At 39.8% G+C, this 15,684-nt stretch overlaps 1 protein-coding gene across 6 annotated transcripts in view; it reads left to right on the plus strand.

Moving 5' to 3' along the window:
• LOC142354611 (uncharacterized) overlaps positions 1-15,256 on the plus strand; it is a 32,902-nt gene extending 17,646 nt beyond the window's left edge. For all 6 annotated transcript variants that reach the window (XM_075406944.1, XM_075406945.1, XM_075406947.1 and 3 more), the window contains exon 6: positions 14,444-15,256. In XM_075406944.1, coding sequence (XP_075263059.1) covers positions 14,444-15,204 — 761 coding nt within the window. In that variant the 3' untranslated portion in view covers positions 15,205-15,256. The remainder of the gene's footprint in view (positions 1-14,443) is intronic.
• The last annotated feature ends 428 nt before the right edge of the window (positions 15,257-15,684 follow it).

The following is a 15,684-nucleotide window of genomic DNA, read 5'->3' on the forward strand; positions in this document are numbered from 1 at the left end:
ACATCTGTCCTGTAAATCTGTAAATTCTACTGTAAAATATCATTCTTGTTATTCTCTCATTTTGAGAAATTCATTTTTCTACTTAGTTAAAAACGCTTTTATTCGGCTTGCCAAAACCCATAAACCAACAGGTTATGGGCCCAGCAATTTTCTAAGTCTTAAAACTAATTTCCAAAACAAAGTTAAATTGTTGTTGACATTCATAATCCTTTTCTGTTTAGTACCTTTTCTTTTCACAACTGTTTTGCCTGCTCAAACTACGATGGATCAACAGACAGTGAAGCTGCTGACCTACACAGGAAAAGAACAGGACTTTCCACTCTGTAGCACAAGATTTGTGGCAGTGATGCAGACGAAGGTACTCTACAAATCACTACTTGGGACAAAGGAGCAACCCAACGAGCCTGCACCACTAGCCAATGGGGCGAGCAATGATGAAAAGAAGAACCACAAGTTGCTGAAAGATGCATATGAGAAGGAAGTTGCAGACATCAAGGAGAAACGGAACAATAAGTGGTGCCATCTGGCACTGACTCTAGATGCCACACCCTCATGTTGATGAGACATGACTGTGTGGGAGATGACGGCATCGGAGATGGAGCAAAGGCTTGGAAGCTTTTGCAAGAGAGGTTTCAGAGTGTGGAGACGCCGACAGTGGTGACTTTGGTGGCACAACTTCCTCGACTGCAGCCCGAGGATACTGAGGATTTGGATAGCTTCTTCATCAGAGGACAGGAGTTGCTCACAAGGCTACAAGAAGCAGGGGAAGCAGTTTCAGAGACCCTCTTCAACGCCTTGGTCCTCAATGGTCTGGCAATGATGTATGAAAGTTTTGTTATACAGGAAAGCTTTAACCCGGCAACGAACTTCACAGAGTTGAGGAAAAGGCTGCAGAATTTCCACGACAGCACAGAACAGAGGCACAAGGGACAAAGTGGTTCAGTGGCACTGGTAGTGAAGCCTGACTTCAAGAAGGGACCCAAGAAAGGAAACTGCTTTGTGTGTGGGATCTCTGGACACTTTGCCAAGGACTGCAGGAGGAAGGAGACAGCACAATGCAGCAAGTGTGGTGAGAAAGGTCACCTTGACAGGGCATGCAAGAGACAAAGAGATGGAGGCAACCAGGAGTCAGTGGCAATGGGTCCAACATTTGCTTCACCAGACGAGGAAAACTGGGCAGTTCCTTCCCAGTGGAAAACAGCAGGCATGCTAGTGGACAGTGGTTGTACAAATCACATAGTGACGAACATGTATGCGTTCCTGGACTTTGTGCCCATTCAATCAGTGGTCAGAAACAACAACGGAGAGGCTTCCAGAGTGGTGGGCAGAGGCTGTATGAGGATCAGCCTACCCTAAAACAAAGGGGAATTCCAATGCGAACTCGAAAATGTTCGGTGTGTGCCGGACTATTCTTCAAACAGTCCTATCAGTCTCAAGATGCACGGGGTTGGGACATAGCTTCACTTTCGAGAAAGGAAACAGCTGCAGGAAACTCCAGAAGGGAACTCGGGTAAAACTAACACAAGAAAAAAATTTGTTTTACTTACCCTGCAGCGTTCTAGAATTCAAGATGAGTTCCAACAGCGTGAAACTTGACAGTGCAGGGAAGTGGCACAGACGATTGGGTCTTTTGAATCAAGCGGATGTGGTCAGGAATGCACCAGAGACAGTGGGGAACTCGATGATTTATGCAATGTGTGCATTGGCCAAGATCACAAAGACTCCAGTACCGAGAGTGGCAGAGACCCAAGCAGAAGAGAAGCTGGAGAGGGTGTTCACAGACGTGATGGGACCTTTCAGAGTAGAGTCACTGTCAGGGTTCCGGTTCTGCTTTGTGTTTGCAGTGGTAAAAAGTGAAGCACTGGCCAGCCTGAAGAAATTTTTTCTCTTTGTGGGGACACCCGAGATGCTGAGGCAAGACAATGCGAAGGAATTTCTCTCAGAGCAGTTCAAGACATACTGCTTAGATGCAGGCATTATACAGGAGAAGACCACACCAGGGACGACACAACAGAATGGGTTAGCCGAGAGTTGCAACATGACACTGCTGGAGATGGCAAGATGTTTGCTCATTGACTCAGGACTTCCCAAGATGATGTGGGGAGCAGCAACTCTTCACGCAACAAGGATCAGGAACTTGTTTGTGAGACGAGAAGAAAAATGACGAGCTGATTCGAGGTATAAAACCTAAGCTTTCAATTAGTCAACTATTTTTTTTTGGTTGCACAGTCTTCATGAGGAAGAGGGACAGAGATGTCAGCAAACTTGAACCCAAGGCACTGGAAGGAAAGTTTGTGGATTACACTGAAGGAGACAACGGATAACTGGTGTACGTACCCAACACACGCAAGGTTGTGGAAGTCCGAGATGTGATCATCAAGGAGTCCGAAGTGGGCTCAATCGCTGACAACACAGAGACGCCCGACCTGTTAGATGAGGGGTCACAGCAACTGGGGATGTGGCACCCAGATGATGGTCATCATGACGATGGCAACAAAGAGGAGCAGGGCACATCTACCGCAATAAAGGAAGAGTGGCATGACGCAGAGAGCGTGAACACTCAAGAAACGACACTGAGACGAGATGCCTCAGATTTTGAGGAAGCAGCACTGAATGAAGAGTCTACTGCAACAAGAAGGAGTCTCAGAGACTCTGAGTCACTGGAAGACAGTGAAACAGAGGACTTCTCACAGACAGTTGGATTTTTTGAAGTGGCACTGGAGCAAGCGGACAGGGCAGATCCCAGACGAGGGACACGAGCAAGGAATGTTCCGCAAGTTTTTGGAGAAGTCAGGACCCATCTTGCTATGACTGAGGGTAACTATGTGGAACCCAAAACAGTCTACGAAGCCAAACAAGCTGACGAATAGGACCAGTGGTACCGGGCAATGAATGACGAGGTCAAAGCACTCCAAGACAACAAGACTTGGAACCTAGTGAGACCACCCACAAACAGGGACGTCATACCGGGCAAATGGGTCTACAAAGTGAAATTGGGACCCAGTGGTCAAGTCGACAAATACAAAGCACGCTATGTGGCAAAAGGTTTCAAACAAGTAGAAGGACTGGATTATTTTGAGACATTTGCGCCTACCTGTAAGCCAGAGACATTCAGGACTCTACTTTAGCTATCAGCGAAGCAGGGCCATGTGATGCACCAATTTGATGTCAAGACTGCTTTCCTGCACTCACCAATCGAGGAAGAAGTGTATCTGGAACAGCTACAGGAGTTTGTAAAACGCGGATCAGATGGGGAGAAGTTAGTATGTCGAATAAATAAATCAATTTATGGTTTGAAACAGGCTGCTAACAATTGGTACAAAGAGTTGGCAAACTTCCTACTGAGACAGGGGTTCACCAGAAGCGGGAACGATCACTGCTTGTTCGCAAGATTAGAGGCAGAGGATCACACCTTCATCTTGGTCTGGGCTGACAACATCATAGTAGCAGCAAGAAGTATGACAGTGATCTCCGATGTCAAGAAGGAACTAGAGGCAACATTTCACATGAAAGACAGAGGTAGACTACACTGGCTTTTGGGCCTTAGAATCAGACAAGAAGAGGGCAAAGTCACTGTCGACCAAGAACGCTACATAGAAACAATGCTCGAGCGGTTTCAAATGGATCAATGCAAACCCTCAAGAACTCCAGCTGATTTGAATTTGAAACTTCAGACAGCGCAGAACGGAAACGAAGAAGTGGACCTGAAGATCTACAGAAGCTTGGTTGGATCACTTCTTTATCTGGCCAAACAGACGAGGCCAGACGTCATGTTCACAGTCAACATTCTGTCCAGGCATATGAACGCACCTACCAATCAACACTGGCTATGCGGAAAACGACTTCTGCTTTATCTTCAAGGTTCAAAAGGCTTAAAACTTACTTACACAAAAGAGGCTAGTTATGATTCAGTGGGGGAAAGTGATGCAGACTGGTCTGGAGATGTGAACGACAGAAAATCAACAACGGGCTAGTACTTCAAGCTCAACGGACGTGGCGCAGCACTCAGCTGGGGTGTCACGAAGCAGGCTACAGTTGCTCTTTCTTCATCAGAAGCAGAATATCAGGGCAGCAGTTCAGGAAGCACTCTACCTGAAATAACTAGTGGATTTTGGCATAAAACAGAAACGTCCCATAGCAATTGGAGAAGACAACCAAAGTTGTATCAGACTTTGCCAAATCCAGTCATGCACAAGACGAGCAAGCACATCGAGACAAAGTTTCACTTCATTCGGGACAAGACGGAGGATGGGACTATTTCAATTCATTACGCTCCTACAGACAAAATGGCAGCGGAGATCTTCACAAAGTCCTTACCCGTTCCGAAAGTGGAAGCATTAAGTGCAGTTTTGATGGGGACTCTACGCAATCAGCTCAAGTCTGAGTGGGGGTGTTAGAATATCGATCAAACTATAGTCTTAAACTTAGTGAGAATTAGAGGGAAAGTTTAACTTAGCAGATTAGAAAGACAAAAGCAAATTGATTTTAATCAAAGAAATTATATAAATGAATCGTCAAGAAATTGTGCTTAGAATCTTTATTCGATTCAAATTGGTGAATCTGGATAACTAATATTAGAGTGAGATTATTTGATGTAAAATCTTTCCAGCATGTATTAAATGATTATGTTATCTCCGGAAGTGTGAATGGATTAGCATTTTATCTTGACTTTCTCGCACTGATAATGGGTATATATACAGCTGATTTTTGAGTACTTTTTCATCTCCAAAATCAAATCACCATATTGATCTAATAATCACATCTGTCCTGTAAATCTGTAAATTCTACTGTAAAATATCATTCTTGTTATTCTATCATTTTGAGAAATTCATTTTTCTACTTAGTTAAAAACGCTTTTTATTCCGCTTGCGAAAACCCATAACCCAACAGGGGGTGATCCGAAGTAGCTGTTTAGTATTTTTTGCAGTCGTTTATGTAATTTCTCAGGTAGCCATGTGTCCCATTTCAAACCCAGTTGCCAAATTTGTTGCAATACAACCTTGAAGCATATAGTCACCGGTGACGCAATACCGATTGGGTCGAAAATCGACGCAACAAGACTGAAAAATTTTTTTGGGTATACCTTGCTGCATTCTTTGGAACTTGTTCCAATGTTTTTATGAAAAATTTATCATCAACGAAATTCCATTTTTGTCCTAATGCGCGAGTGAAATCTTTTGACTCGTCTAAATCTTCACATGGAAATCGTTCCAGCACTTCAGGACAATTAGATAAGAACCTGGTCAATATGAAATCTCCTCGTTGTAGGCATTCTTTTGCTTGCATTACAGTGCTTTTGCTTCAGTGGTAGTGGGCAGCGAATGAACGTAGTCATCCATGTAAAATTGCTTCGTTATTGCTGCAAAAGCTTTGGGAAAATTTTCTGCCTTGTCTTTAGCACATTGATTTAGGACAGACATGGCCATTGAAGGCGAAGTTGCCCCAAAAATCAAGCGAGTGAACTGATATTGCATTAAAAAGTTGTTTTTGACCAGAGAAAGCGATTGATCTTCTTGTTTAACAGCAACTTTGACAGTTTTAACAGAAACCATGAACATACTTTCAATATCTGCAAGGATTGCAACTGGATGCTCACGAAAACGTAGCAGTATGCCTAGTAAGCTGTTTAAGAGATCTGGTCCTGATAGGAGGTTGCTGTTCAATGACTGTCCTCGATACTTTGAAGCCGCATTTGCCACTCGTCGAATTTTTCCCTGTTTGTTTGGATTTTGAACAGGATGATGGAGCAAGTACCATATTTTTTTTCAGGTTCAGGTTCCGTCTTTTCGACTGGTTTTATGTAATTTTTGAATAAGTCTGTTGAAAGCGTTTGATCGTATTTTTCTTTAAGCGTTGGATTATTACCTAGTCTTTTCGCCAAGCAGCGCAGCTGATTAAGAGCACATTAATAGTTGTTCTCCACAAGGCAAGGCGTTTTCAAGGGAAATCCAATTTCAAATCTCTCAGAGTTTTGTCGGATAGTTTTCCGGAAAACCTTTAAGGCATTATTGTCTTCATGTGAAAGAACAGAACTGTTTTCTTCGTTCCTTCACTTTCAATTTTCCAGAATTTCTCAACTAATTCGCTTAAATGTGGTTCTTCTGTCTGCTGTCTTGAAACATGATAAATGAATTGTTTGGTGGTTGTTGAATGATGTCTAAATGTAGATTCGGAAGGATTGAGAGAAAATTCATACTCCCCAGCTAATGTCCATCCGAGATTTGTTTTCACACCAAAAGGTTGATTTATGTTTCCGAGTATTCCTTGAATTGGATGAGTGTAAGCCAAAGTGTTTACCCCTAAGAGGGCTCCAATTTTGCCACCAGCAACCTGAGGGAAATCGATGTGGCGGAGATTATTAAACGTGTCACATATTTGATTCAACTTAAATATGTTGGCTGGTGTGACGTTCATTGCGTGCTGTATGCACGAGATATCTCAAAGTTTTGTCTCAATGATTTATATGGAGTGATAATGACTGGCGCTGTTATCTTTGAGAATGGAATTTCGTTCTAGGTATTCACGTTTTTGGAGTGTAATTGATGTTTGCGCTTCGCAAGGAAGTGATAGAAAGTTTGTTATGGTGTCAAGCAAGAAAGTGAATTGGCTGCCATGATCTATGAGTGCATTGGTATCAAAGGCCTTGTTGCCATTGACAAAAGACACCGGCATCAGCTGTAGTTGTGCAAGCCAGCCTGTCGAAGTAGACGGCTTTTTATATACGCAGAAGCTTTGATTATTTGAAGGAGAATCGAGGTTACTTGTCTGAGTATTTGACTCTTTCGATTTACCAAAAGATTGTTCATAGCACCAGTGTTGTTGTTTGTTTTGGCTTGGTGACATTTCATTTGATGAATGCTGTGTAAGACTAAATGGAGCAGATCCTGAGGCTACAGTTGCTCTTTCTTCATCAGAAGCAGAATATCAGGGCAGCAGTTCAGGAAGCACTCTACCTGAAATAACTTCTAGTGGATTTTGGCATAAAACAGAAACGTCCCATAGCAATTGGAGAAGACAACCAAAGTTGTATCAGACTTTGCCAAATCCAGTCATGCACAAGAGGAGCAAGCACATCGAGACAAAGTTTCACTTCATTCGGGACAAGACGGAGGATGTGACTATTTCAATTCATTACGTTCCTACAGACAAAATGGCAGCGGAGATCTTCACAAAGTCCTTACCCGTTCCGAAAGTGGAAGCATTAAGTGCAGTTTTGATGGGAACAGACTCTACGCAATCAGCTCAAGTCTGAGTGGGAGTGTTAGAATATCGATCAAACTATAGTCTTAAACTTAGTGAGAATTAGAGAGAAAGTTTAACTTAGCAGATTAGAAAGACAAAAGCAAATTGATTTTAATCAAAGAAATTATATAAATGAATCGTCAAGAAAAGGTGATTAGAATCTTTATTCGATTCAAATGGGTGAATTTAGATAACTAATATTAGAGTGAGATTATTTGATGTAAAATCTTTCCAGCATGTATTAAATGATTATGTTATCTCCGGAAGTGTGAATGGATTAGCATTTTATCTTGACTTTCTCGCACTGATAATGGGTATATATACAGCTGATTTTTGAGTCTTTTTTCATCCCCAAAATCAAATCACCATATTGATCTAATAATCACATCTGTCCTGTAAATCTGTAAATTCTACTGTAAAATATCATTCTTGATATTCTATCATTTTGAGAAATTCATTTTTCTACTTAGTTAAAAACGCTTTTTATTCCGCTTGCGAAGACCCATAGCCCAACAGGGGGTGATCCGAAGTAGCTGTTTAGTATTTTTTGCAGTCGTTTATGTAATTTCTCAGGTAGCCGTGTGTCCATTTTCAAATCCAGTTGCCAAATTTGTTGCAAAACAACCTTGAAGCATATGGTCACTGGTGACGCAATACCGATTGGGTCGAAAATCGACGCAACAAGACTGAAAAATTTTTTTGGGTATACCTTGCTGCATTCTTTGGAACTTGTTCCAATGTTTTTATGAAAAATTTATTATCAACGAAATTCCATTTTTGTCCTAATGCGCGAGTGAAATCTTTTGACTCGTCTAAATCTTCACATGGAACTCTTTCCAGCACTTCAGCACAATTAGATAAGAACCTGGTCAATATGAAATCTCCTCGTTGTAGGCATTCTTTTGCTTGCATTACAGTGCTTTTGCTTCAGTGATAGTGGGCAGCGAATGAACGTAGTCGTCCATGTAAAAATTGCTTCGTTATTGCTGCAAAAGCTTTGGGAAAATTTTCTGCCTTGTCTTTAGCACATTGATTTAGGACAGACATGGCTATTGAAGGCGAAGTTGCCCCAAAAATCAAGCGAGTGAACTGATATTGCATTAAAAAGTTGTTTTTCGACCAGAGAAAGCGATTGATTTTCTTGTTTAACAGCAACTTTGACAGTTTTAACAGAAACCATGAACATACTTTCAATATCTGCAAGGATTGCAACTGGATGCTCACGAAAACGTAGCAGTATGCCTAGTAAGCTGTTTAAGAGATCTGGTCCTGATAGGAGGTTGCTGTTCAATGACTGTCCTCGATACTTTGAAGCCGCATTTGCCACTCGTCGAATTTTTCCCTGTTTGTTTAGATTTTGAACAGGATGATGGAGCAAGTACCATATTTTTTTTCAGGTTCAGGTTCCGTCATTTCGACTGGTTTTATGTAATTTTTGAATAAGTCTGTTGAAAGCGTTTGATCGTATTTTTCTTTAAGCGTTGGATTATTACCTAGTCTTTTCGCCAAGCAGCGCAGCTGATTAAGAGCACATTAATAGTTGTTCTCCACAAGGCAAGGCGTTTTGAAGGGAAATCCAATTTCAAATCTCTCAGAGTTTTGTCGGATAGTTTTCCGGAAAACCTTTAAGGCATTATTGTCTTCATGTGAAAGAACAGAACTGTTTTCTTGGTTCCTTCACTTTCAATTTTCCAGAATTTCTCAACTAATTCGCTTAAATGTGGTTCTTCTGTCTGCTGTCTTGAAACATGATAAATGAATTGTTTGGTGGTTGTTGAATGATGTCTAAATGTAGATTCGGAAGGATTGAGAGAAGTTTCATACTCCCCAGCTAATGTCCATCCGAGATTTGTTTTCACACCAAAAGGTTGATTTATGTTTCCGAGTATTCCTTGAATTGGATGAGTGTAAGCCAAAGTGTTTACCCCTAAGAGGGCTCCAATTTTGCCACCAGCAAACTGAGGGAAATCGATGTGGCGGAGATTATTAAACGTGTCACATATTTGATTCAACTTAAATATGTTGGCTGGTGTGACGTTCATTACTGGCGTGCTGTATGCACGAGATATCTCAAAGTTTTGTCTCAATGATTTATATGGAGTGATAATGACCGGCGCTGTTATCTTTGAGAATGGAATTTCGTTCTAGGTATTCACGTTTTTGGAGTGTAATTGATGTTTGCGCTTCGCAAGGAAGTGATAGAAAGTTTGTTATGGTGTCAAGCAAGAAAGTGAATTGGCTGCCATGATCTATGAGTGCATTGGTATCAAAGGCCTTGTTGCCATTGACAAAAGACACCGGCATCAGCTGTAGTTGTGCAAGCCAGCCTGTCGAAGTAGACGGCTTTTTATATACGCAGAAGCTTTGATTATTTGAAGGAGAATCGAGGTTACTTGTCTGAGTATTTGACTCTTTCAATTTACCAAAAGATTGTTCATAGCACCAGTGTTGTTGTTTGTTTTGGCTTGGTGACATTTCATTTGATGAATGCTGTGTAAGACTAAATGGAGCAGATCCTGTGGAGAATGCTGCTGGCGGTCGTTTCACTTGTTTTGAAGGGTCGTGTAGAGTAGAATGATGTCGGCCGTTGCAGGACTGGCAGTTCTTTTGTGAAGAACAATTTTGTCTGAGGTGAATATTGCTCAAACAATTCGTGCACAATTTGTTTTTGATAACGATTCTATGTCGATCTTTTGGAGATTGCTTTTGGTAGTCGGGACAAGTTGCCAAAAAATGGTTATTATTGCAATGGTGGCAATGTTGGTTGTTTTGCTGTTTTCCGTTAGTTTTTGTGTTGTTTGAGATAGTTACCGAGGATGAATACTCCCTATTAGAAATTGTTAATCCATTCATGGTATCGCAGAGGGTTGCCATTGAAGTGCGGCAGTGACAGTGGTGTTTGTTTTATGGCTTGCTTGTTACTTACTACGTTGTTGGCAATGTAGTGTTTGCCTAGGTTTTCTGGAACTGGTTGTGGCAAACATTGCGGTAATTGAGGAAATTGAGAAGGATTTGGGTTACTGTTATGATTAAACATTGAGACTGTTGGACCAAGCAATTGGGAAAATTCATTTTGGTAGTTGATGCTGTTGTTATAAATTGTTGCGGCAGGGGATCTGTGGTTCAATTGTAAAAGATCTGTGTACTTTTTGTCGGAATTTGGTAGAACTAGCAACTTGTTCACCGATGCAGAATGACAATCATTAATTGTTTTTGTCCTGTATTGTTGTACAAAAAGCATGGCTCGATGTTATTCGCAATCTCATGATGAACTAAGTGGTTGCCGAGGAGCTGTTGCCTGCGAACATTTTGCCATGAGTGTGAACTTCCAGCTAGCTGATCTTCTGTATTGTGCGCAATATTCCTCGTTGCTACTGAGTTCATGATGTTAAAAGAATGGTTTAACGGCTCTCCATTTGCATCATATATATTATTTCCCCTTTTAGTTTGACGTCATTGTGTTTTGCGAAGTACCAGGGTATATTTGAGTTTTAATTTGAAGACTGGACACCGGTACTGTGGGATAGTTGTTCCTTACTTGCGAAGAAATCGTAGTTTCTGCATTAGTAGCAGGAGGAAACTGATAATTGTGAAATTTATCTGTACTCATTGCGGTTTGCTGTCCATTCTGATGTTGAATTTGACACACTTGCTCTTTGAGACTTTGTACATTAATGTCAAATTCTCCAGATTTGCTCGCGGTTCATGAATTTTCATTTTTGGTTTGACAACTGCTGGAATCGTTTGTTTGCCACCTATATTATCTCTTATAGTGGAAAGAAATTGCGATTCCGATTGGTTTTGTGCTGTAGAACTTTCTAAACCAATCTGTGTTTCGCGGTTTTTCAAAAGTCCTTGGTCAATTTGTTGAGCTTGAATTACTAAAAAGGGTTCTGGGGTTGTTCATATGGCCGTTTTACCTGTTGAATGGCACTAGGGGAGATATTTGTAAAAGTTGACATGTTGTCAATATTGTTAGGTAGTGGAAACTGATTGTAAGGTTTGTTCTGAATACTAATTTCATTACTAAATTGATACGTCTCCAGGTAATTATCCTCAGAGATTGTTTTCTGATGTTTAGTTATGTTGGGCTCAACGTTGTTGTTACTATATCCTGAAATAATTTCAGCATTTTTTTAGTATTTTGAATGTTGGTGTTATGTTGTTTGTTGTCAAAAGTTGTTCTTGTGGCTGTTGACAGTAGAATTTTTGGCAAATCAACAAATTTTGTTGGAGGTTACATCAACCTCAAACGAAACGTCTATTGGTTTCTTTGTTGGAAGTAATGTGATGTCTCCTGATGCGTTGGGATTCAGTCCGTCAGTTTGAATTGTGTCAAAGACAAACAGATTTGTGGATGTATCCAGTTGTTGGTTCGCTTTGGCCTTTTTTGCTGAGAGGGTTTGACTAGTTCTCAGAAATTTTGATAACAGTGGTTGTGTATTGCTGTTTGTTGGCAAAAAAGGGAAGGTTTCGTTCTGGGAGGTATTGGTGGAGGTTTAAGTAGCGCTTTAACTTCAATATTGTTGTCCTGAACCACCTGTGTTGAATTCTCGGTTCGTGTTGGCGATGATCTATTGGATTCAAGAAGGCGTGAGCTGCACTTCGAGCCGACGCTAATGCCATCTCGTAACCGTGTGGACGTCTGGCTAAGTTGTCCGTCGTTATCCAGGCTGTTGTCTTCATATTCGAAGATCCTCAATTTCGAGAGAAGGTTGGACTGTCTTTCTGTTATTGATGAACCTTTGCTTGGATGAGGGTTTTCGAGGAAAACTTTTTCAGCGGCTTTTCGCAGTTGTTCCTTTGTTTCTTTGATGTTGTTGATTAGAGGTGTCAGAGTTCTAAAATTATTTTAGCGAAATTGCAGCTTGCAGAAGATCGAGCTAATTCTGACATTTTGAAAAAGCTCAGTGCAATTTGGCAGCTCTGAGTGTTTTTCTTTGTCATCTTGTTAATTCGATCTTTTTGTATTTTCCAAGTTCTTTCTTACTTAGAGATAGGTAAAAAACAGCTGAAACGTTTCTTCGTGGCGCAACTTTTATGAAGTAAGGGGTTTGAGATTCCCAATACCAATTCAGCGATCAGACCTAATAATGTGTTTTTGGTTTGATAATTTTACCCAAAGCAAATCCCTCCATTAACAGTTACACTATATTATTGAAGAAAATCTATAATTTTTTGTTTGAGAAGAACGGAAAACTCTCGAACGTTTGAACCTAGACCGTTTTTGCTCAACAGACTCAAATATTTGCTAGTTTTGTTTATGAACAAATTAAAAGAAAAATCTGAGCTTTGTAGAAGATATGTTGCCATAAGTATTGGTCAGGATTTTGCTATCTGAGTTGGAAAATTGCAGGAAGCGTACAAAATGATCTTGTTTATCAGCTTGCTTTTTGATCAATTGTTTTTAAAATATTCTGGCTCATGTAGCTTTCACTTTTCAATGTCTTAGCAAAAGCATCAAATTTTTTTTTGTTTTTCTTAAATAGGTTGTTGCTGCTGTTTTAATCTAGCAAAGAGCTTTTCTTTCCAATAAAAGTGCAGCTATTCATCTAGAAAGAAAAGGCGAGGTTGTAAAGAAAGTTGAAAAAGATTCCAACAAACTTTAATATCTGATTCGGAAAAGGTAAAACTTTTCTATCAAAACCTTTTTGCAGCGCTTTTGTTAGCAAGCGTGTCTTTTTCTAACAAGATAAAGCGACACTCGATTTTTGTTTTGATGAGCCTGTGTTTTGACTGTTATCAACTCTTTTTTGCGAACAGATCAGCAATTTTTTTGTCCGAAAGTTTGAAATATTGCCAGAACTTTCAGAAAACTAACAATTGCTTCTTTGCTCAAGCTATGCTGAGAAAAATTCGAGTTTTGAATCAATGCTTTTTTAAAGGGGGAGCGGGACTTCTTAGGTAACGTCTGAGACCTAGGGCAATCATTTGCGGTAACGTCTGAAACCGAAAACAAATGTCATGGCCTTCTCTAGTTGACTACTGAAACCTATATTTTCCAAAAAAAATGTCACAGTTCATATTTTGATTTTTTTCGGTATAGTAAAAAATGTCGTCAAAGAACACCCATTGTCATAGAATACCCACTGTCAGAGAATACCCATTGTCGTAGAACACCAACAGGACAGAATTCCGCCAACAAGTAAATCTTTTAGAATTCCAGTAACTGTTGTAAATTAGAATTCCACCACCAAACTGTCATCAATAAACTCAACTTATAATCAATAGAGCGGGCGGAAAAAAGGGGTTGCTTCTGAGCAAGAAGAATATGTTTATCAGAAGGGTTGCAAAAAAATAGCACAGAACATCCCCAAAAAATTATGTACTCTATGTGTAGAGAACACGTTTCTAGTAATGTAAATTCAGTAAGATAATGTTAAGTTCAGTCTCGTTTATCGGAGAGTTACTGTTTTACACGTGTTATTTGGACGAAGTCAAGTTCCCACTTTTTTGGCGGGAAGAGTTTCAACTATTCTAATATTGGCTTTTGCCATCTTGAATTGATGCATCATCAACATTGACCCTTAAATTTTCTTTTGCCTGCTTGGGTGATTTGATTCTTTGATTTGGGTGAAGCAATCTATAGTTAACGGGATCCCTATTGGTTTGTTTAAGAGCAATTCGTCGGATTTTAGTCGGCCTATGTTTGATTGATTTATTTTTGGACTAGCTTGACTTTATTACGTGTTCAGTCTCTCGTAGTCTTTTGCGTGAAGTCGAATGTGTTATTTGATCTTAAATGAGCCAAGTGGTTAAAACTTTGTGCATCTTCTTCCAAATTACTGTAGTTTAATAGAGAGATTGAAATTAGAAAGAAAAATCTTACGAAAATTGGGGGAAAACAAAATCCTACGTGGAATCCGATTCGAAATACTCTCTACCATGTATTAGGATTGTAAAACGGATCTTGTTCACTAATCTCAGTAACTATGCTCTGGTCATAAACATGCCAATTCGTTTTTCCCGGTAAACAACTTGTAATGTCGGCCAACGTTTGGTTTTGAGTATTTAAAAATTTAGATTAAGTAGCTTTTCGAAGAACTGAACACTAAAGAAAAAGATAACAAATTAAACTCATAAAAAGGCCTGGTTAAATCGGTTTCTAAAATTCAATCTAATTCTTTGAAATTCATTCTTATTGAAATAATTAATAAATATATTATGTTTTCTTTTTTAATTTGAGTCTTTTTTGTTTTAGCTCTAAACAGCAAAACAGTCGGACAAAACGACTGTGACATGGATTTCGATGAAGCCCTGAAAGCCATCAGAACAAACTTATCTCTTCACATGATTGTAGCCAAATGTGTGAACAGTTACCACAAAATGCCCTGCAAACGACTGATTGTTGACTTACGTAATTCATCAGACGGGCTGGGGTTGAGCATCGGAAAAAACTGCGAAAACAAACTAGTTATAAAAGGCATTAATACTGGCGGTGTCGCGTTCAAAGACGGTCGAGTTAAACGTGGCGATCAAATCTTGAAAATCAGCGGTGTTTTCACTGAAAATTTATCAACAGATGATGTCGGAAAGTTGCTTAAAAATTCGGGAAAAATGGTGAAACTTGAAGTATTGCAGCCAAACCCACATGGCGAAATCCTGGCTCATGTTAACTTAAAACGTCACCCCAAGTTTGGACTGGGGTTAGGAGTCGCAATTTATACTTCGAAGTTAAACGAAACTTGTACAATAATTCGTAACATATTACCACTCTCACCAGCTGACAGAAATGCGAAGCTCTCATTGGATGACGAAATAGTTGCCATAAATGGAAGGTCGACATGCACAATGAGTTCAAACGAAATTTTGGATTTGTTGAAGAATAAAGCGATTTCTCACTACTCGATTCAGGTCAGGCAAAGAGAACGCAATAAAGAGTATTTAGCAACCAAAAGGCCCAAAAAGTCTGAAGAGAAAGAACCGTGCTGTATTAGTGGTCCATTTTTCAAGCCTCATTGAAGTTTGATTAAATTTATGTAGATTAATAATAATATAGATAAAATTGGCCGAATTTCTAGTTCTAATTCAATCGGTTGATTCAATCAATTTGTTTTTTTTGAGAAGCAGAACTTCGAATTTTGCGCATCTTTTATTATATGGATCATTATAATGAGACAACCTGAACGAAATAAAACCTTAAAATTCATTTGCCATTTGAAGCCAGCAGTTCCAGAAAACAACAGCCATCAAAAATTATCAATCTTTCGGGCAATGCTGACAGTTTGAATAACTTGAGAATGCGATAAAATACGCGGGCGTGGCCATAATTTCGACACCCAATAAGATAAGAACATTTTCATAATTCATCGATGACAAATCATCAGAAGTTTAAGATTTAATTGCCGAGAAACTGACTAGCTCACGTAAAAAGAAAATCCAGATAGAAATTGGCCAGTTTTCCGTTCGCAGCAGTTAAATGAATCCCATGTGAAATTTCTT

The sequence above is a fragment of the Convolutriloba macropyga genome, chromosome 15 (genome assembly GCF_964194025.1).
Source record: "Convolutriloba macropyga chromosome 15, txConMacr16.3, whole genome shotgun sequence".
Classification (NCBI taxonomy): Eukaryota; Metazoa; Xenacoelomorpha; order Acoela; family Convolutidae; genus Convolutriloba; species Convolutriloba macropyga.